Source organism: Triticum aestivum, chromosome 2A (genome assembly GCF_018294505.1).
Source record: "Triticum aestivum cultivar Chinese Spring chromosome 2A, IWGSC CS RefSeq v2.1, whole genome shotgun sequence".
Taxonomy (NCBI): Eukaryota; Viridiplantae; Streptophyta; class Magnoliopsida; order Poales; family Poaceae; genus Triticum; species Triticum aestivum.
Window position 1 is genome coordinate 155,527,907 of NC_057797.1, and position 23,701 is coordinate 155,551,607.

General features: G+C 44.4%; 2 protein-coding genes and 1 long non-coding RNA gene across 3 annotated transcripts; 1 reads left to right on the plus strand and 2 right to left on the minus strand.

The window, feature by feature from the left end:
• Window positions 1-7,947: 7,947 nt before the first annotated feature.
• Window positions 7,948-11,231, minus strand: LOC123188111 (UDP-rhamnose/UDP-galactose transporter 2). Its single transcript, XM_044600150.1, has 5 exons — window positions 10,804-11,231; window positions 10,498-10,682; window positions 10,186-10,386; window positions 9,064-9,225; window positions 7,948-8,621 (listed from the first exon to the last, which is right to left on the minus strand). Exons 1-5 carry the CDS (start codon window positions 10,934-10,936, stop codon window positions 8,253-8,255), a joined length of 1,050 nt encoding a protein of 349 aa, XP_044456085.1. The 5' UTR covers window positions 10,937-11,231; the 3' UTR covers window positions 7,948-8,252.
• A 1,753-nt stretch (window positions 11,232-12,984) lies between these two features.
• Window positions 12,985-14,267, plus strand: LOC123185049 (uncharacterized). Its single transcript, XR_006493151.1, has 2 exons — window positions 12,985-13,281; window positions 13,712-14,267. It is a non-coding gene; the product is annotated as an uncharacterized lncRNA (long non-coding RNA).
• Window positions 14,268-15,143: 876 nt separating this feature from the next.
• On the minus strand, window positions 15,144-17,847 carry LOC123185050 (uncharacterized). Its single transcript, XM_044597065.1, has 3 exons — window positions 17,317-17,847; window positions 15,657-17,220; window positions 15,144-15,579 (listed from the first exon to the last, which is right to left on the minus strand). Exons 1-2 carry the CDS (start codon window positions 17,782-17,784, stop codon window positions 16,831-16,833), a joined length of 858 nt encoding a protein of 285 aa, XP_044453000.1. The 5' UTR covers window positions 17,785-17,847; the 3' UTR covers window positions 15,144-15,579; window positions 15,657-16,830.
• Window positions 17,848-23,701: the final 5,854 nt, after the last annotated feature.

Consider the following 23,701-nt stretch of genomic DNA (forward strand, 5'->3'; position numbering starts at 1 on the left):
GGCGCGTGGCCCCCCTTCCCCCAATCCGACTTGGGAAAGGGAAGGGGGCGCGGCCCCCTTCTCCTTCCTTCTCTCCACCTCCTCCTTCCCCCTTCTCCTAGTTGGAATAGGAAAGGGGGGCAAAACCTACTTGGAGTAGGATTGCCCCCCCTTGGGCGTGCCTCCTCCTCCTGGCCGGCCCCTCCTCCTCCACTCCTTTATATATGTGGCCAGGGGGCACCCCATAGACACAACAATTGATCTCTTGATCTCTTAGCCATGTGCGGTGCCCCCTTCCACCATAATCCACCTCGATCATATTGTAGCGGTGCTTAGGCGAAGCCCTGCGACGGTAGAACATCATCATCTTCACCACACCGTCGTGCTGACGGAACTCTCCCATGAAGCTCTACTGGATTGGAGTTTGCGGGACGTCATCGAGCTGAACGTGTGCTGAACTCGGAGGTGCCGTGCGTTCGGTACTTGGATCGGTCGAATCGTGAAGACGTACGACTACATCAACCGCGTTGTGCTAACGCTTCCGCTTTCAGTCTACGAGGGTACATAGATAACACTCTCCCCTCTCGTTGCTATGCATCACCATGATCTTGCGTGTGTGTAGGAAATTTTTTGAAATTACTACGTTCCCCAACACCCACTGCTAATGATCAATGATTTGTTTGATCAGCTGCAAGGAGCTAAGGTGTTTTCCAAGATCGATCTGCGATCAGGGTACCACCTGTTGAAGATTCGAGAGCAGGATATACCTAAGACAAATTTTACCACAAGGTACGGGCTATATGAGTATACCGTTATGTCATTTGGCCTGACTAATGCACCTGCCTATTTTATGAACATGATGAACAAGGTGTTTATGGAGTTTTTGGATAAGTTCGTCGTAGTGTTCATAGATGATATTCTGGTCTACTCGAAGAATGAAGAGGAGCATAAGGAGAACTTGCATTTGGTACTTGGGAAGCTCAGAGAACATCAGCTATACGCCAAGTTCAGCAAGTGTGAGTTTTGGTTGAAGGAAGTTGGATTCCTTGGACATGTTATGTACGGAGAAGGAATAGCGGTAGACCCCAACAAAGTCGTCACTGTGACAAATTAGGAGGCACCCATGTCCGTTGGAGAGATCCGGAATTTTCTTGGACTCGCAGGATACTACCGGAGGTTCATTGAGAATTTCTCGAAGATTGCAAAGCCTATGACAGAGTTGTTTAAGAAGGACACCAAATTCAAATGGACTGAGGAATGTGAGGCCAGTTTTCAGGAATTGAAGAAACGTTTGGTTACATCACCAGTGTTGATTCTGCCAGATCAACGCAAGGATTATGAAGTGTATTGCGACGCCTCTCGTCGAGGACTTGGAGCAGTGCTTATGCAGGAATGAAGAGTTGTTTCATATGCCTCACAACAGCTTAAAATCAATGAGTTAAATTATGCTACGCATGATTTGGAGTTAGCAGCCGTAGTGCATGCGTTGAAGATTTGGAGACATTTTCTCATCGGAAACCATTGTGAGGTATACACGGATCACAAGAATTTGAAGTATATGTTCACACAGAAGGAGTTGAATCTCAGACAGAGGAGATGGTTGGAACTCATAAAGGATTATGATATAAAGTTGCGCTATCATCCCGGAAAGGCTAACATAGTAGCCGATGCGTTGAGCCGCAAGAGTCATGCCAATACACTCATGACAGGAGAGTTACCCAAGGAGTTAGCAGAAGACCTTCGTGAGCTATGTTTGGAGATAGTTCCAAGAGGTTATGTAGCAGCTTTGGAGATTCGGTCTACTTTGATGGATAAGATCAGAGAAGCGCAGAAGACGGACAAGGAGATTGCCAAGATAAAGGAAAGGATGGGCAAAGGAAAAGCCAAGGGATTTTGGGAGGATGAACACGATACCCTATGGTTTGAGGACCGCGTATATGTACCAAATGATCAGGAGATAAGGACGCTGATTTTGCAGGAGGCCCATGACTCACCATATTCGATTCATCCAGTAAATACCAAGATGTACCTGGATCTGAAGGATAGATTCTGGTGGACCGGAATGAAGAAGGATATTGCAGAGTATGTAGCAGTTTGTGATGTATGTCAGAGAGTGAAGGCAGAGCATCAGAAGCCAGCAGGATTGCTGCAACCATTGCCGATACCCGAATAGAAGTGGGATAAGCTAGGCATGGATTTTATCACGGGATTACCCAGGACTCGTTCAGGCTATGACTCGATATGGGTTGTAGTCGATCGCTTGACGAAAGTAGCTCATTTCATCCCAGTGAAGACCACTTACAAAAGTGCTAAGTTGGCAAAGATATACATGACCAGGATCATATGTTTGCATGGAGTTCCGAGGACAATTGTATTAGATAGAGGAACCCAGTTTACCTCAAAGTTTTGGAATTAGTTGCATGAAACTTTGGGAACCAGGCTAGAGTTCAATACAGCTTTTCACCCGCAGACGGATGGACAGACTGAGAGAGTCAATCAGATTCTGGAGGACATGTTGAGAGCTTGTGCGCTATATTATGGATCTAGTTGGGACGAAAAATTGCCTTATGCAGAGTTCTCATACAACAACAGTTACCAAGCCAGTTTGAAGATGGCCTCTTTCGAAGCATTGTATGAAAGGAGGTGAAGAACACCGTTGTTGTGGGATGAAGTTGGAGACCGACAGTTGTTTGGACCAGATTTGATTCAAGAATCGGAAGAGAAGGTTAAACTGATTTGTGATAGACTCAAGATAGCCCAGTCTAGGCAGAAGAGCTATGCGGATTCTAAACGCAAGGAGACAGCTTACGAAGTTGGAGACATAGTGTATCTTCGGGTATCACCACTCCGAGGAGTTAAGCGCTTTGGAGTTAAGGGAACGTTAGCGCCACGCTTTGTGGGACCATACAGAGATTTGGAACGTATGGGAGAAGTTGCTTATAAGTTGGAATTACTCGAAGGATTGTCAGGAGTTCACGATGTGTTCCACGTTTCCCAGTTGAAGAAGTGCCACGCAGAAATGGCTGACATTCCCCTGAGAGATACAGTACCGCTAGAAGCAATTCAGTTGGATAATGATTTGACCTATGAGGAGAAGCCAGTCAGGATCCTCGAGTTTGCCAGCCGAGTTACCCGCAGCAAGGTTATTGAGTTTTGCAAAGTTCAGTGGAGCAATCATACCGAGGATGAAGCCACCTGAGAACGAGAGGATGATCTTCGCAAAGACCACCCACACCTATTTTCTAGCCAACCCGAATCTCGAGGGCGAGATTCATCTTAAGGGGGTAGGTTTGTAACATCCCAAATTTTCAATTTGGAATCTTATACATTAGATCATCATTGCATATCATATTTTATTGCATTTTGGCTTGATCCTAGATATTCTACGTAACTCAAGGACCTATGGAGAGAGTTGGGGATTTCATTATTTTCATATTCGAGTTTTCTCGAATTTTGAAAAGAGGATCGTTTGATTTTAATTATTTTCTCTTCGAATATTTCTTTTATAAAATAAAAGAGAGAGGATAAAATGACTTCCTCAAAATAGAGAAATATCGAAGATTTAATATTAAAATCAAATAAGATTTTTATTCAGAGTTTTATCGCTATTTTATTTGAATTAGGAAAAAATGTGTTTTTCAAAATTGCATTTTAGGCCCAAATAAATGTTCACCTTGTCCGACTTATTTTTAGAGGACGGGGGAATTTTACTTCGGGATTTTTGGAGTCCGTTTAGAATTTCTTTTCTTTCTTTTCTGCACGTCAAAATTATTTAAAAAAAAAAAGTGAACCGACTCCGGGCCGTATCCGAGCGGGACTCCATCCGTGGGGCCTTGTTAAGTTGCGTCGTCGCCGATCCGTCGCCGCCGCCGCACCGGAGCCGCCCCGCCGTCGCCGGACCTCGCCAGACCCTGCCAGACCCGAGGTAGCCGCCTCGGTTTTCATGAGAAAACCATTTGGTTTTTTTTTCGAAACCCTAGATCCGGTTCGGTTTATTTTTCGGTTTATTTTTCGGTTTAGTTATTTAGCGAACGCCTGTTTTTACATTCATTTTAGCGAACGGTTTTCAACGGTGAGCCGCAGACAGCGAACGTTCGTTCGTTAGCCTGTTCGTCAGTTTTTCTTTTCTCGGATTTTCCGCGATTATTTTCGATCACGATTTCTGATCTGATTTTTGTTCTAGTATAACTTTTTGCTCGTTTATCGGAATCAGGCGATTCAAGCGCCTAGAGTTTCATCTTGAAACCCTCTTTCCGTTTAACCAACTTAAACAAGTTTTTGCTACTGTAAAATTTGACTTTAGTCCAGATTAGTGAACGAAGCTTGTATCTTTCGCCGTTTGAGTTTCGTTGTTTCGTTTGAGTTGATTCTTTTTGCAAACCGGAGTTCTTAAGTTGAACTTTCTGGTTAGACTTTTTATTTGAGTTTTACCCGTGCCCTTGTTTGATTGCTTATTGTATGCTTGTTTGATTGCGATAGAGTACCCGGAGTGCGAAGCGTGCTACATCGAGTCTCTAGGTTTCACGGATCATCAGCAAGGCAAGTAACACGTTGATCATACCTCTTCACTACCCAGTTTTTATTGCATTAGATCAATCCTCAAACAATTGCATGGTTAGGATCTGATTAAATTGTGGGTTTGGGAAGTAGATGAGGTAGTACCTATTCACCTGTTTACTATCAAACCCTGGGGAGTTACTTCTACGTTGCTTATTATGTTATGTTATGCTATGCTCGTAGACGTGGATTGGGTTTGAGAGTATCCATGACAGATGTGAGATTGTTATTTAATGGTTCAACTTAAGGTGGCAACTTTAATACACATCTGGGTGGATTGAGGCACCTGGGGTATCCAGTGATTGCCTGTTTTTTTTGGAAATCCCGGGGTACCGTGTGATCCTCCTATGGACCGCCACCCAGACTCAAAGGGATCATAAGATTATTCATACAGGAAACTTCTGTGTGCAGCCACATGCCATTATGGGCTCTGGCATAGTTGAGTAAGTTGTGGGAAGCCTTTCCATGATGGGCTAGCAGATATAGAGAATTGTAGGTGTACCGGCCTATCTATCGGTTAAGGGGACCTCTTCGGAAAGACTGTGTCTCGGTCATCCGTTTCTCAAACATTATGTAGTGCGAAAAATCCAACGGAGGAGATCGAGTCTTGTGGGGAAAAGTGCACAAACCTCTGCAGAGTGTACAAACTAATCATGGCTAGCCGTGTCCCCGGTTATGGACATCTTGAGGATCTGGTTTTTGGATTATCATGTGGATCTCATCACTCTTTAATATAATTTGATTGGGTTAATGATTACTTTTAGTTGGGATTGAGAGGGGGTTTACCTTCTCAATGTTTTCAACCAACTTTGTAGTTAAATAAAATATATTCCTTTGCAGTAGGGAAAAATTGGCTTTTCGCAAAACCTATTAACCATACATCCTCCATCAGCCATATATGCATGTAGTGATAGCTTTATTCTGTTCATTACTCTCTTGTGTTACATTGCCAGCATATTACATGTGCTGACCCGTTTTCGGGCTACAACATATCATGTTGCGGACTTTTTAGACGACGGGTAAGGAGCCTTAGGTCGTGGTCTTTCACTCAGTGATTTTGTTGGAGTTGATGGACTCACTTGTCTTCCAAGCCTTCCGATGTTATCGTATTAGATGGCCTTAAGCCATATTTATTGTAATAAGTTGTCTTTTGAGACATACGATGTAATAAGTGTGTGATTGCTACTCTGTTATAAATCCTCAAGTACTGTGCGTGTCAGTATTACCGATCCAGGGATGACACTGATGCATAGAGATCAGACTGTTTGAGGTCTGGTCGCTACATATGTTCTCCGTTAGATAAGAACATTGAAGTGATTCTTCATCGTACGTTGAGGGATGGTTATATGATCCAATTATATTAGCACTGTTGAGAGATTGCACTAGCGAAAGTACGGACCCTAGGCCTCATTTTCAACCATTGCAATACCGGTTGTGCTCACTTTTGTTACTTGCTACCTTACTGTTTTTTATTGTTCCTATGACAAAAATCAATATCTACTATCATTACTACACTTGTATCACCATCTCTTCGCCGAACTAGTGCACCTGTACAATTTACCATTGTATTTGGTATGTTGCGGACACAAGAGACTTTTTATTATTTTGTTGTTGGGTTGTTTGAGAGAGACCATCTTCATCTTACGCCTCCAACGGATTGATAAACCTTAGGTCATCCACTTGAGGGAAATTTGCTACTGTCTTACAAAACTCTGCGCTTGGAGGTCCAACACGAGTCTACAAGAACATGTTGTGTAGTCGACATCACGCGGACACAAACCTAACCCAAAATTGGGCTCGAAATGGGTGAAGATGGACAGCAAATCGTGTTGGGCCGTCGTTTTTTGTCCGCGCAGGAAGAAATGGGCGGAGGTGGACGAAATGTGCCGCCCCAATGAAGTTGCCCTTGGCGATAGTGTTGGTCGTCATCATAGACCGAGTTCCATGTTCATGTCGCAGCAGTTGCGGTTTTATTAGTGGCATTGGTTTGATTTGTCTGTGTGCGGTATAAATGGAACCTAGGTTTTATCTTGTCTCGTGTCGGGGGCTAGCGTGTAGGGGATTGCGGTGGCAACTCTGGCTCAAAGTTCATCGAATTATTTTCAGGGGGCGCCATAGTTGCGGTTGAAGAATTTACTTGCCTTTGTAACAAGAATCTTTAATATAATTTTAAGTATCATTAGACAAATATTTGTCGCATTCTTTAATATAAAAATAGATTTCCATTCATGTCACTTCAAAAACTAGATGATGCCCCGCACTTTGTTGTGGAACCATGTTAAGATAAGCATAAATAGGTGATACAAAATATCTAAGCTTAGTAGAAAAGAAAATGTAAGGGTGTTCTCGGTTTATGTTTAAATAATAATAAAATATTTGAAGCATGTGACTAAACAACGTATAAAAGGGGCAAACTTTTCTATTGAAGTTTTTTTTATGAGTCAACTTTTCGATTGAAATTAACTTATGTCATTTGTTAAGAAATTGTGAAGCATGAACTACTTAGATTTGCTCTAACACATATACCGTCCATGTCTACACAAAATTAATAGAACTGTTTCTTACTTAGGATGGATTGGCTAGTAAAAAGAATGTAACTTGTTCATCTGCAAAGAAAAAGAGAGAAAAAAATGTAACTATATGCATGGAATGTAATTTGTGACTACAAGCATGACTTAGCGGAGTGTCATACAACATAGAGAGGGGAAAATAGCTACTCCTTCAGATCAATAATAAGTGTCGTAATTTTGAACCAAGGTTGAACTAACCTTAGTTCAAAACTGCAACACTTATTTTGGATTGGAGGGAGTAGTAGATTACAACTAGTTTTTCCTTTTGAGAAACGGTAGTAGATTACAACTATTTAAATAGATGAACATAAGGCCCATTGTGCGTTCTGCACCGAGGGGCTTGCATTCCTTGACCCTAGATTTGGTACTTTGGAACAGTATGATTGGTCATCCAACGATTTCGAGGACCAGATGATCTACGTTCCTCGCTGAGACTTTTTCAAAGATCCCGTTTCTCTTTTGCTTTGGTTGATGCCCGATCGAGACGAGTTGTTCCCTTTCTAGTTCGGTGCCATCACTGAATAAAGACACATGACGCACTCGAGAAAAGCAAACTGAAGAAACCATACGTGCAAACAGTGGAAGGATACCCTTGCCAGTTGCCACTGATTCCGGCTTTCCTCACTTGGCCGGCGGCAGCATCGCCGTCCACGTCCTCGTTGCCGACGGCCACGTTGCCACCGGCAAAGCCCCACCCATTATCCCATGTGAGGCCGGCGGCCGGCAGCCCCGACAAGGCGCACGACAGCACACACCGCTCATGGTGCTAACGGAAGCCACGATTGCCACGGCAAAACACGACAGCGAACCCTGGAGGAATAATGACAAGCATTCACCGGGATGCTACAACGGGGGAACACCTGTATTCCATTATATAAGTATAATTTGTTGTCGTCTATAACAACAGCCATCACGAATCACCATGGCTCGGCCCATATCGGCCTTGACAAATTTCCTAAGTGGTGGTCATCTACGCCGAGGCCGGCCGGCCGGCCGGGGTCGTCATCACCTATGATGGAACTCCACCCGGCAGGCAAGGGGCAAAATTAACAAGATTGTCGATAGCTTTGAGGACTGGACTGGCGGACATTGTGGATCAAACACATACAAAAGAACCAAGAAGAATGAATGAATAACAGCGACAGGCTAGCTCTTCGTCGGGCCTTCCTCGAGGTCATCAAGTTCCGAGGACAGCGGAATGCCGCTCGTTCTCGACTTGAGGGGCACGTCCTCCCCGTCCAGCATGTCGCTCTTGTTCCGCGGGATCGCCGAGGTGGCCTTCTTCTCAGACTCCATGGCCCAGCTATAGACCACCATGCCCATGATGGCAAGCAGCATCCCGAGTATGTTCTTGATGGTGAGAGCCGAGTCGAACAGAACCCAGCCGAGGATCAGCACGCACACCGTTTTCATGTGGCCCAGGACCTGGAAAGAGGTTGCAGAGAACCGCCCGATGCAGAGGTACTGGCTCATGTTGCAGAACACAGCCAAGGAGCATGAAAGCAGTATGAAGAACTGCAAAAGGATTGGCACAGGAGATTGTTAGAGCATAAACAAGCTGTTTTCAGACAAAAGCATTAAAAGCAGCACCAAGAGCTGCGTGATGATTAAAACAGAAAACATCACCACGAACTGCATTTATAACCACAAGCTAGAAGTATTGTTGTGGTTAACAGCAAACCACGAGTCATATAATATAAATTCCGCGTTTCTTAAGAAGGATGTTAAGCAAAACATACAAAACAAATAAGAGAAAAATCAGTGTTGTTACAGCTCCATGACATAGATGAATTGGAAAAGGAAATTGCTAACTTATTACAGTGGGGTACTAAGCAGTAGAGGAATGGGAAATGTCATAAATTCAAATACTTTAGTTAACATTGCCACGAATCTATAGCAGAAGATACAAGGCATTGTTTCATTAACTGAAAATTATGTGGCAGGAGTGAGAACTTACAGTTGCCCCTGTTGAAAAACTGTAGTTCAATAGCCAACGCCCATTTAGGTAGTAATCCACAAAGGGACCCAGTATAATAAGTGACACTGCCTGTATTGGTGCAGTTTTGCTCAGCAGCTCAAATGACCCAATGTTGTACTTCTTCTGAAAGGAGCCAATTGTCTGGAACAAGAACAGGTATTGTCAGAACCCAAAACGTAGTGGAATTTATTAAACTGCATAGGTGTTTTTATGGAACATAACTTGTAAACGGAAAAAGGAGTCCCGTTAGCGTTCAGTTTAAAAATGCAACTCTTCATCAACTAAGATCAGCAACTATCTTCCAAAACTTCAAGGCTACAATTATGTATCTAACATCGCCCATGAAAAGTCCAAAATACATTATCATCCCAAGATGTAGCAAGCCCAAAAGTAACCGCAGAATTTTAAAGGGATGTTCCACGATGCAAGGCAACAAAAGGCAAGAGAATACAGATATCATTGAATTCAACTGTAAATCCGCAGCTATATGACGTGATTTATTTATTTTTGAGAGATGATGTGAATTATTTACTCATGAAGCATACTGCAGGTTAACAATGAAAATGTTGGTTTTGGTTCCATGGCCTGTAACAGGCATATCACACTGTTAGCATGAGATTTCTTTGTTGCACAGTTTTAACTGGGCACATTGGAAAATCCACACCAAGGCACAGTAACTACGACAACTCACAATAATGATGATACTCAGTTAAAAAAACAATAATGATGATACAACAGTACTGCACCAGAAAGTGAAATCATTGAATGAGCAGAACCATACAATGCCCAGCTACTGAATATTTGGCTTCTATAGGACAATGTTTCACCAAAGCACCTATGTTGCTCGTTATCAGCAAAACACCTTGGCGTTATCATAATTGGCCAGACAACTTTCATATAGTGGAAAAGTTATAACGACATACAAAAATTGGCGTTATCATCATTGGTTGTACAACTTCCAACTATTGTGAAAGTCATAACGACGTACGTAAATCTTAGGAAACATTTCCAATTAGGATATCTACGCCTAGTATTTAACTTTCTAAGTAAGCAGGAATCTAAAATGCAGAAATTGTATCCAGACAGAGAAAATAAACTCACAATCTGTTGCAGCGACGTGCAGAACACAGCCACGCAAGCACAAATGAAGCCCTTAGCATTGACCTCCACATCGGTGACGGTGCAAATCCCGACGCCCGCTGCGACGACAACCACTGCCGATATAACCTTGGTTGTGTAGTGCTTGCTGTTGAGCACCCATTCCATCAAGCAAACCACCGGAATCATGCTCAGTTTGGAGATCTGTAAATTGGCATAGTTTGCAAACGTTCTTGAGCCACAGAACAAGGCCACGTATTCGTATTCACGGCCAATGGCCAATAGGCAGCAGCGCAGGCACAAAGCGTGTTATACCTGATAGAAGCCGACAGAGTTGAGCATGAGGCTGAGGTTCATCCCGGTGATGGAGGCGTTGGCGACGAGCGAGAACCAGACGAGCTCCCAGAGGGGGACGTGCTTGGAGGCGGAGTAGCCGGTGGCCTTGGAAATCCACCCGACGAGCGCCGTGACGGTGAAGTGGAACCCGGTCAACGTGGTGGCTGCATTCGCGCAGGCGAGGGCAAACAAACGAAAAACAGGAGCGCGTCAGTCGTCAGATCCGCCAGCGACGAGCCCCCCAAGGCGGCGGATCCAGATCTGGGAGAGAGCGAGGGCGCGTACCGAAGGAGAAGGCGTAGCCGGCGGAGGACATGAGCTGCTTGTTGGCCATGATGAGGCCGACGGAGCTGACGACGTTCATCCCCCAGGCGCCGAGGTCGGACACCGCCGGCGGCTTCTTCTCGGCCGGCTCCATCTCGCTCCTCGCAGAGAGGCCCGGTGGTGGAGGAGGGTAGGGCTCGGCGCGGTTCGTCTGGTCTGGTCTCGGCTCGGCTGCGCTGCGGCTCTGCCCCCGTCCTCGGTGCCTCACGCGGGAGGGGCCGCCCGCTCGGTTATAAAGGAGGTGGGGAGGGGAGGCGAGAAGAAGCGTTGCCGCCTAGGCACGGAAGGAGGGGAGTGTGCGGGGGGGTTTCGAATTGTGCAGCTGCCGCAGTGGCGGAAACGTCAACGGGAAGCCGGTGAAAATCCTGCGATTTCCGGGAGGGAGGGAGGGGGCGAGGTGGGTGGGTAAGAAGAGAGACGAGACGAGCCAACGAACGGCGGACGGGGAGGGGGAGGGAGGGAGGCGACGACAGGGACGAGGTGTTCTCGGCTCGACCAGTTGGACGGATGGGTGGATGGATCTCTTCTCTTTTGATGGCCTGCCCTTTTTCGCTTTCCTTGCAGTTTCGCCTCGTTTTGCGCGTCGCGGCGCAGGATTTTTCCGACCTCGCTGCCCCGTTCAATTCAAAGCCGTCGCGACCGTTTCCGGCCCGCCGGTGCGGTAAAGCGACCCAGACCAGAGCCTCTCACTTTTCCATTTACCATACCCCGCCGTAGTACAACACATTAGTACTACGGCAAAGGGCACTCATCAGTTTAGTTCGTAATTAGTACTAGTTTAAGAAAAAGTGCTAGTGCTAGCACTCCCTGTGTGTAGTTCACTGTTGTTTTCTCACCCGTGTACTTGTGCAATACTATAATAGGGATAATATTACGATAATGATAACTGACGAACGTTAGCTGAAAAGGGATGACAAGCAAATGTCTTTTTTCCGCAACTTACCTAGTTGGAGATGGCAGATCCTTCCCTAAGAAAAAGGAGAGGCCAAATCCTGCATTTTTTGCCACAAAATTTCTCTTCTCTTAAATAGTGTCATGCGTTTATGAAGAAACCGTCAACCTCATGCAACCAAAATTGCCACATCCGCAAATGTCAACCCCTCTCAGCGAACGTTCGCCAGATATTGCGGTCCATATGTTATTATGGGTACAAAAGGATTTGAGAACAATGTTACTAGTTGATTTCGAGAAAATAAGGAAACTTGGGACCACACCACGGAATGAACTACCTTTCTTGCAGTGGCAAGCAAAGGGCGCGAGGAACTGGAAACTTTTCGTGTCAAGGTGGCATCGTGCAAAAGGGAGCCGTGCAATCACTTTCTTGATGTATAGTCGTGGTGGTGGTAGTCTACAGTCTAGTATTGTGTACGCTGCCTCGAGATCACCGCCTCCGTGTACAGTGTACTCCAGTTGCTAAAGGAATAGGACGGAATCTGTATAGATTGTTAAGGTTGTCGATAAGTGGTGACCACTAAACCTGGATGCACATTGCAGATATTTCTCTTGTGTGTCTGTGGTAGGCTTTCCACATTTAATCCTCTCGATGGGAACTGTCGTCGACGGGCCGATGGTGATTTGGCTGACCATTCGAAAGATGATCAGATACCAGGACCAAATTAAGTTGGCAGTACTTGTCAGATACTACTACAGTACTAACAATCTGACTTGTGGCCCCATATGGCAGAACAATGCAGGTTCGGCACGCCAGGTCACCTTAATTTCTTCCAGTGATTGTTAGGCCACTGGGCCGTGGAAGTCGCTGGCAAGTTGGGATCGGGACATCTTTTGACCGAGGACCTTGCTTGCTGCACGTGTCACGGGAGGGGGAGGCCAGTTCATTTGACTTGGCAGGTACAACATTCGCCAAGCAAAAGGTCACATCACATGGCACATGCGTTGATGCATGGACAGATGGTGGCCAGTTCGAGGGGTTCATGTCTGCCTGAGTGCCCGTCCCGTCGCGCAAATAAACAAGTTACTGCCATTGACCCGCAGGTCCGGCAATCACCCCCATTTTCCGGAAAAAAATTCCGTGCATACCGGTTGCAAACCTCATCCTTGCAACCCGTACGTCATCTGCCTGCCACGTGTACAGCTGGACAATCGCACGGCGTCCTTAATTTTGTCCAAGTGATACGCAACTCGGCTCCAATCGGCACACCAGCGCCGCCCTCGACTCGCGCGGCTCGGCTCCTTCCCTCTACAGCGGCTCGATTCACACAGAACAGAGCATTCGATCCCGACTCCTAGACTCTGCGCACATAGCCGATCCGCCGCCGCCGCCGCCGCCGGGATTCGCTTCCGCGCCCGCCACTGGGAATCGCATCGCCGCCGCCGGGAGTTGCCTTGACTCCGGGCCACCGCTGGGAGTTGCCCCCGCCGGTCCCTGGAGTCGCATCCGCCAAGGCCGCTCGTGGCCCAAACTCGCGTACGCAAGATGTAATTTTCCCGGCCAGCTCTCCTCCTTCCGTGCAGTGCTTTGGTACATCTTTATGCCAAGCAACCTAGTAGTAGTATAGATTCCCTTAGATGAACTTTGTTCCAAAAATTGTAGCTGATGCTTTGTAGTTTGATTCTAATCCCGATTAATGATCAATAAATCTCTTCAAGTCTGAAAAGAAAAGAGATAGAGTACCTAATTAGCCATTCAATTTAGAATTGTGAACCATTCATAATTTGTAGGCATGATTTTGTCCATCATCCTACACATGTGTCGTATGGATTGTTGATTTACCGGCTGATGCCATATCAATTGATAGTGTAATCATGTGCCTCCTTTTTGACATGATGATTTACATGTACTGAATTGTTTTGTCAGCCTTGTATGGATAATTGCTAATGCAGGGTCTTGGACTTGTGATTAATCCAGGTAGTTGTATCTCTTTGCTACAATCCGAAGAAGTGGAGGGCAAGGAAATTGAATCTTATTTACTGTCTGTACAAGACTAGAGTCAATTGGATTGCTGCTGGGAGAGCTCCAGTCAAGATGGCGTTGCACAACATTGGTGCTTCGAACAAGGATGATGCCTTGTACAGGTGCAAGATGCCCAGAATCTTAACCGAAATGCAAAGTTGTGTTAGGCATCAACATGAGGGAACGAAGAGCGAACAGGAGGCCACCTACTCACGCAACAGCCACACTCCACCGTCGTTCTTCTATCCGAAGACCCTCAAGTATACTGCTGGAACAACACAGCTACTGAGAAAACTGTTGAAGAAGACGCAATGGTTGCTGATGGAGTATACTTAGACTAGGAATGTCAAATCTTGCAAATTTGATGTTGAATTCATGACAACTATTGTACCAACCTATAGCTGATTGCTCTCCCTGACAATGTACTAATTAGTATACAATGTATCTTTTCCTATCAAATTCATATGGATAATATAAAATCTTCATTTTGCTGGATGTGTTTAAAAAAATCTGAATATTTCTCCATGTTTCTTTGATTTGCTATATACTGTAGCGAAGGTGCTATTTTTTTCTACTGTCCTTGAGTAGGCCTAAACTTCAGTGTGAGACTCATTTTTTAGTATGAAATCTGACAACCATTTAGACAGGCAATTGGAAAGTACTTGTATTCTAATACACCAGTTCATAAATTCTATAACTTCTTTAGAAAATAGGCGTACAAACTCATCAAACCTTGCAACTGGCACAATACTCAAACATTGTAAATCAAGACAAAATCCAGTGTGCTGCAGTACATCAATTAAAATTCATGGTATACCAGATTACATAAAAAAGATCATACTCCTTATATGTTGCGCCAAATACTATTCATCAAAATGTAACTTTTTAGGAGACGAGGAACATTGTGGCATCCTGATGAACTCCAAGCAAAAGACTTGTGAATTCGCCTTGGATGAAAGGAGCGTACATAGCTGAAGGTTGCCCGTACGCATCATTTGCAAAGGTTGGAATTGCGGCATTAGTAAATCCACCTTGGATCAACGGAGCAGCCATGGACGAAGACTGCCCATACACATCATTTCGAAAGTTTGGCACTGTACTAGAAACGTCAATGCTACCAGTCCCAACATCCTGTGTCATATAATTTAAAATTGTTCATATAAATATGTAAGGAAAATATGAAAAGTGAATACTGAGTCCAAGTCATATGTTTTACCATCAATTCCTGTGGATGAATGCCATCATCCCTATTTCGTACTGCATTTTTTTGGATCTTCTCCTATTTTCAAACAAGAGTTGAAAGATAAATTAAACACTAACTATAAAAGTATATAATAGAAAAGGCTTGCTAGAATGTGTAGGATCAGTACCTTTCTTTTTAGTACTATTCTTTTTCTTCCGTTTCTTCTTCTCAAAGGAGAGTTTTGACTGTTTAGTCTTTGCACCTTTTACCACCAGAGGAACTCTAATTGATATTGTACCTTTTAGTGTGTCGGTAGAAAGGTCAGTCGAAACTAGCGGAACCTCATTTGATTTTTCCTCCATCTTGCTGAGAGAGTTATCTGCTTGTACGTCAAACTTATCTATAACTTTCTCGAAATCAATAAGAAGTTCCTTTGATCGGGTACACTTCAATGCAACGGACGTGGCCTTCCGTGAGACACGTGCAGCATGCGTTTTCAAACTTTCCTCCTTAGTTCCTAGTTTTTCAACATAATATCCTCTCTTTGCATATTTTGTCCATCTTTTTAGTATATATTGTGATGGCAAAATGAAAACATCATTCACACTGAAAACTTTAAAAGCATGCTTGCACAATATACCTGTAAAATATGGATACCATATTTCATCAATTTGTATTAGAAACTAGTATATTGGAAATTAAATAAAGCATACATACCTATGGATTCATACTTTCTGCAACAACATGTAATGGTAGTATCCGCAGTATTGAATATAACTTTTGTTCCATACTCACTATTCATATGTGTAACCATGTATGTCAACACTGACCCCTCAGTTTGTAACAATTTACAAGACATCGAAAATTGTCCTGTAAATTCTTCCTCGAACTCTGAATACATCCTCCTTGTATATGATTCGGATGCGGTCTTCAGCAAAGGTAACTTAGATGAGTAAGTAATCGGGTTCTTTCGACGCGAACTAAAATCTGCATCCAACTCATTTTCCCGAAGACTATGAGAAACCTTCTCACATTCTACAAGGAGTTCGGAGAGACCAAGTCTCCTACCAAATCTTTGCTTGAAGACATTATTCATACCTTCAGTCCTTTGAGTCGAGTTCATATCAGCTGTAAACGAGTCACGATAGACAGCAGCCCACTTTTCCCTCAACTCATATAACTTTGCCATCCATTCGTTGTCCTGGAGGTTGTACCGATCCAACAATTCATGCCACTTCTTGTTGAACTTATACTCTGATCTATCTTCATAGACACATCTCTTAAAATCAGGTAGAAACTTCTCAGGATGCTCATGAATTACATGTCCAAGATGTTTAGCAGCATTAAGATAAATGTGCCATAGACAAAGTCGATGACTTGTATTTCGAAACACATGTGCAACTGCTCCTGCCATGGCCGCATCCTGATCAGTGAAAATTGTGCTTGGGTGCTTACCTGACATTGCTGTTAGAAAGGTTTCAAACAACCAAACAAATGACTCAATGGTCTCATTATATAACAACGCTGCCCCAAAAATTATACTCTGCTTGTGATGGTTGGTTCCCAGGATTGGAGCAAAAGGCATTTCAAACTTATTAGTTTGAAACGTAGTGTCAAATGATATAGCATCTCCGAAACATGCGTAATCCATGATAGGCTGTCCGTCTGCCCAAAAGAAATTAGCAATCCGACCATCTTTCTCATCTACTTGAATGGCATAAAAAAATGTTGGATCCTCTCTCTGCTTATTTTTCAAGTATTCTAGAAGTGTTTGTGAATCATTTGATTCTAAGTACTTTTTGCGCTCACGACCAATCTCGTTATTGCAGTCCATCTTTGCGAATGGCACTTTGTCTGGTCCTCCGTAAAACGCTACCATGAAGTCATACACCTAGGATGGCTTCATTCCGGCTTCCCGTATCTGGCCAATTAGATGTCTGTCTGCTTCTATAACACGTCGTTGGGACCTCAGTTTGTGCACCTTATTGGGACTAGCAAGATAATGATTATGATCGGCTACAACCTTTTGCACCGTCCAAATCCCCTCTCTGCTAACACTGAACTGAATACGGGCATTGCAATCCGTCCTTGTTGCGTCCTTCGACGACTCGGTTTCTCGATGGCCTTGGTTACTGCAAACAATTCTTTTTTGATATATAGTACCATCATGTCGATGCTTTGTCTGGTTCTTTCTAATACTAAATCCAACTTTGCCAGCATATGTGTTATACATGTCATAGGCGTCTTTCTCTGACTCAAACGTTTTCCCAACTTCAGGAACCTGCAATACACATAGTTCAAAGTTAAATTTTCTATTACCACAATGCGATGTGAAAAGATAAATTTCGCTTGAATTTGAGCCGAGAGACCGCCGTACCTGGATTGTTTGCTCTCCATTTTCTCCACGACCATCCGTAACTGCGTCATCTTGCTGGCCTCCTCCTGACATGACTTGTGGCGGCGGCAAGTCCATGGTGCATGTCGTGGCTTCTGACATCGTATACGACGGACGGTACAATTTGAAGCAGCGACTGTTGTCATCAACGAGGTTTACATGGTGCAAGCCAGAGGTAGAACCACCATGGTCGTCGTTCCAGGCGACGGTGTGAGATTCCGGCATGGCCACTCCCGACTTTCTCGACGACAGCTCTGCTTCAGATTGCGGCAGGACGGCCAGTGGCGGCCGTGGCTGTCCTTCCAGCCCGATCCCGTCATGCAAGGGAGAGGGCGTGTTTCGACGGTCGGCGGACATGGCTATCGTTCCTCCTGCTGCAGTGAGCGTCGGGCCAGGGAACTGGCGGCTAGTCGCATCGCCTGGAGGACACCGTTCCGGTCGCTCAGCCATTAGAAATTCTCGATTGGATTGATGGAGGATTGGAGGCGGACAAGGCTACAGCTACGCATCTGATCGGGGCTATTATCTGATCGGAACCAATCACGTAACTATGGGAGCCAATATCGCACGTACAGGTTCAGTTTTGAAGCCGAGCCATACGCATGCGTGCAGCGATTGGAGCCGAGCTGCGTATCGCTTAGACAAAATTGAGGACGCCGTGCAATTGTCCAGCTGTACACGTGGCAGCAGATGACGTCCGGGTTGCAAAGGATGAGGTTTGCAACCGGTATGCACGGAATTTTTTTCCACAATTTCCCGAGACAAAACTGACTATGGCAAGATGGTTCAATCATTCTGGCGTCCTTGTGGCACGCATCGTGATGCCGGCGTTGCCGTCTCGGGGTGGCGGGGAGATTCCGCGCCACCGACGAGCGCCCGGCTCTTGCCTTGGCCGGACTAGATTTGTTTAGGCGTGGGACGGGGACGGCGGTGTGCTGATGGGGCCGGCCGGCCAGGTCCCTCCCGGCCCGGCCGTTGGAGGAAGCAGGCAGGCTGGTTCGTGGGACTGATAAGGTAGGTGCGGGGTGCGGACAAGGGGAGGTTTTGTCTCGTCTCACGTTCACGTTGCTGATCTTGGAGGGACACGGGCGTCTGGGAGTGTATGACAGCTGACGGCGACTGGGCGATCGCGATAGGAGGTCGGCTTAATTACGGTGCCGCCCGTCCATGATGGAGCAGTGCTATCGGTGACATGCTTCCAACTTTTTTTGTTTGTATCAAACATTGCGTAAAAAAAGTAGAACTTGCTTCCAAAGAAAATAAATTTTGCTTCAGTGCAATTCCGAATTTGCTTCCGCAGAAGTTGCTTCAAACAACATGAATCGATCATAAGGTTAGGTTTTTTGTCATCTCAACACAATAAGTCAAAAGCCAATTACTTGTTTCCGCCGATTAGAGAATTGCTTCGAACCAAATAGCAATTTGTTTGCACCAAAAGAGAAGAATAGTTACCCTGTGACAATTGCATATGCTTCAAAGAAATTACAGAGTTGTCCGCAAAGAACAAATTTCTAATGACAATTATATTTTTAACAAAAAAACAAGAACAAAGCATACAACATTATTTACTGCTAGTTTGTCGCCAACTAGGAATCCACCTGACAAACAGTGGAAGAGCTCCACATATACTAGTTTGTCGCCAACAAGGAATAAGCCTCACAAACAGTGGCGCCTCATCCCGCTCGTAATGCTCTAGACATCAATATCCTTGACATGTGCCCAAAATAAAGAAGCACGACTACAACCTTATGCTGCAAAAAATGTATATATAACAGAAAAATCAACCAGACATAGTGGAGTAGAGGCAGGAGTAGTTGAAACAAAATAATTTGCTAAACGAAGTATACACTTGTAGTGGTTGAAGTATAATTTTACAAGCACATAAGCATATGTGAGAAATATAAGTAGGAAACGGTCGAAGCAAGGTTCTAGTACCATAGAAGCGTTTGTGAGAAATGAAAATGAAGCAATTGAAGCAAAATATATAATATGGTTGAAGCAATTGAAATGAAAATGAAGCAATTGAAGCAAAATAGAAGCATATATAATATGGTTGAAGCAAAATTTCACTACCGCAAAACCATATGCGAGAAATAAAAGTGAACCAACAAAATATTTTTTTTTGTTAAATATCTATTATTGAAGCAGGGCAATGTAAGCAAGAATAACATGTAAGCACCCCTTTGCCAAATTGGATAACGAAAAAAATAGAGAATAAGATGGAAAATATTAAACCAAAATTATTAGAACTCAGAAACATATTGGGTACAATATGGGAGCATGGCATGTTTCAAGGGGGATAACAGTGAATAAAGTCAGGGAAAGGAAAAATCAAACGTTATGGAAGCAATTCAATTGGCACAAGATGCAATCGACATATGTTTCAGAAGACCCCTTTTTGTGCCTTGCATATAGTAATATAAACCGGGCATTGTTGAATAAATGAAGCAATGCATGGCCATATTTTGGAAACAATGCAAGGTTTTCTCCAGATCAAGGAAAACTGGAACATATGTCTACTCCCTCACACGAAATGAGGCAAACTCTATCTCCGAATGAAGCATATGCATTGCAATTAAGAAACACAAATTGTTAAGATGCATGAACAACATGGTGCAGTTACATATATACTATCGGTTGGAAGCATGGATATATGAAAAAAAATCCTATAAAATACTGCCCCTAAAATTGGGAAGCATATGTGCTTCATGCACACAATGGAGTGCCCAAATTTGGGCCCAACAAAAGGGACTATACAACCATATGAACATAGCGAACAACACTTACAACATGCAAAAAAATCAAAGAGCGGTGTATATCAAGATTGTTTGGACTTAGTACCTAGGTTAGATGAGGATGGTGCCTGTGGATGATGGGGGCCGATGAAGGAAATATGCCCCACAGGCAATAATAAAGTTGTTATTTTATATTTCCTTATATCATGATGAAGAAAATATGCCCTAGAGGCAATAATAAAGTTGTTATTTATATTTCCTTATATCATGATAAATGTTTATTATTCATGCTAGAGTTGTATTAACTGGAAACTTAGTACATGTGTGAATACATAGACAAAACAGAGTGTCCCTAGTATGCCTCTACTTGACTAGCTCGTTAATCAAAGATGGTTAAGTTTTCTGACCATAGACATGTGTTTGTCATTTGATGAACGGGATCATGTCATTAGAGAATGATGTGATGGAAAAGACCCATCCGTTAGCTTAGCATTATGATCGTTTAGTTTTATTGCTATTGCTTTCTTCATTACTTATACATATTCCTCTGACTATGAGATTGTGCAACTCCCGAATACCGGAGGAACACCTTGCGTGCTATCAAACATCATAACGTAACTGGGTGATTATAAAGATGCTCTACAGGTGTCTCCAAAGGTGTTTGTTGAGTTGGCATAGATCAAGATTATGATTTGTCACTCTGTGTGTCGGAGAGGTATCTCTGGGCCCTCTCTATAATGCACATCACTATAAGCCTTGCAAGCAATGTGAATAATGAGTTAGTTGCGGGATGATGCATTACGGAACGAGTAAAGAGACTTGTCGGTAACGAGATTGAACTAGGCATGAGGATAACGACGATCGAATCTCGGGCAAGTAACATACCGATGACAAAGGGAATAGCGTATGTTGTTATGCGGTTTGACCGATAAAGATCTTCGTAGAATATGTAGGAACCAATATGAGCATCCAGGTTACGCTATTGGTTATTGACCAGAGATCTGTCTCGGTCATGTCTACATAGTTCTCGAACTCGTAGGGTCCGCACGCTTAACGTTCGATGACGATTTGTATTATGAGTTATGTGTTTTGGTGACCAAAGCTTGTTCGGAGTCTCGGATGAGATAACAGACATGACAAGGAGTCTTGAAATGGTCGAGAGGTAAAGATTCATATATTGGAAGGTAGTATTCAGACATCGAAATGGTTTTGAGTGATTCGGGTATTTTTTTCGGAGTACCAAGAGGTTACCGAAACCCCCCGGGAAGTGTTGGGCCTACATGGGCCTAAAGGGAGAGAGAGGGAAGCTCGCGGGGGGTGGCGCACACCCCCCTCCTAGGGAGTCCGAATAGGACAAGGAGGAGGGGGCGCCCCCCTTCCCTTTCCCTCTCCTTCCTATTCCCTCCGGTGGGGGCGAATCCTACTTGGACTAGGATTCCAAGTAGGACTCCCCCCTTGGCGCGCCCCTCCTGTCCGCCGGACTCCTCCTCCACCCCCCTTTATATACGGGGGCGGGGGGCACACCAAAGACACACCAAGATTTCTCTTAGCCGTGTGCGGTGCCCCCCTCCACAGTTTACTCCTCCGGTCATAGCGTCGTAGTGCTTAGGCGAAGCCCTGCACGGATCACATCAGCATCACCACGCCATCATGCTGACGGAACTCTCCCTCGACCCTCTACTGGATCAAGAGATCGAGGGGCATTATCGAGCTGAACGTGTGCTGAACACGAAGGTACCGTACGTTCGGTACTTGGATCGGTTGGATCGTGAGGACGCTCGACTACATCAACCGCGTTAACCTAACGCTTCCACTTTCGGTCTACGAGGGTACGTGGACACACTCTCCCCTCTCGTTGCTATGCATCTCCTAGATAGATCTTGCATGATCGTAGGAAAAAATTTGAAATTGCATGCTACGTTCCCCAATAGTGGCATTCGAGCCAGGTCTATGCGTAGATGATATGCGTGAGTAGAACACAAAGAGTTGTGGGCGATAATAGGCATACTGCTTACCACCAACGTCTTACTTTGATTCGGCAGTATTGTTGGATGAAGCGCCCCGGACCAACATTACATGACCGCATTCATGAGACTGGTTCTACCAACATGCTTTGCACACATGTGGCTAGCGGGTGTCTGTTTCTCCAAATTTAGTTGAATCGAGTTTGATTACGGCCGGTCCTTGTTGAAGGTTAAAACAACACACTTGACGAAAAATCGTTGTGGTTTTGATGCGTAGGTAAGAACGGTTCTTGCTAGTAGCCCGTAGCATCTACGTAAAACTTGCAACAACAAAGTAGAGGACCTCTAACTTGTTTTTGCAGGGCATGTTGTGATGTGATATGGTCAAGACGTGACAAGATATAAATTGTTGTGTGAGATGATCATGTTTTGTAGAAGTTATCGGCAACTAGCAGGAGCCTTATGGTTGTTGCTTTATTGTATGAAATGCAATCGCCATGTAATTGCTCTACTTTATCACTAAGCGGTAGCGATAGTCGTAGAAGCAATAGTTGGCGAGACGAGAACGATGCTACGATGGAGGTCAAGGTGTCAAGCCGGTGATGATGGAGATCATGGCGGTGCTTTGGAGATGGAGATCAAAGGCACAAGATGATGGTGGCCATATCATGTCACATATTTTGATTGCATGTGATGTTTATCTTTTATGCATCTTATTTTGCTTAGTACGACGGTAGCATTATAAGATGACCCCTCACTAAATTTCAAGGTTCAAGTGTTCTCCCTGAGTATGCACCATTGCTACAGTTCATCGTGCCGAGACACCACGTGATGATCGGGTGTGATAAGCTTTATGTTCACATACAACGGGTGCAAGCCAGTTTTGCACGTGCAGAATACTCGAGTTAAACTTGACAAGCCTAGCATTTGTAGATATGGCCTCAGAACACTGAGACCGAAAGGTCGAACGTGAATCATATAGTAGATATGATCAATGATACATCTCCAACGTATCCATAATTTTTATTGTTCCATGTTGTTATATTATCAATCTTGGATGTTTTATAATCATTTTATATCAATTTTTGGTACTAACCTATTGACATAGTGCCAAGCGCCAGTTGTTGTTTTTCCATGTTTTTTACATCGCAGAAAATCAATATCAAACGGAGTCCAAATGCCACGAAACTTTACGGAGAATTTTTAGGGGCCAGAAGGAACACAACGGGCCCTAGCTGTGCCTGGGGGGTTCCCCGAGGGGAGCACAACCCACCAGGGCACGCCAGGAGGCCCAGGCGCGCCCTAGTGGGTTGTGCCCACCTCGGTCCCCCCGGACCGCCTCTTTGCTCTATAAATACCCTAATATTCCCAAAACCCTAGGGGAGTCAACGAAATATTGATCCCGCCACCACAGAGTTCAGAACCACCAGATCCAATCTAGACACCATCTTGGATGGGGTTCACCACCTCCATTGGTGCCTCTCCGATGATGCGTGAGTAGTTATCTGTAGACCTTCGTGTCCGTAGTTAGTAGCTAGGTGGCTTCATCTCTCTCTCTCTTAATTCTCAACACAATGGTCTCTTGGAGATCCATATGATGTAACTCTTTTGCGGTGTGTTTGTTGGAATCCGATGAACTTTGAGTTATGATCAGATCTATCTCTTTTT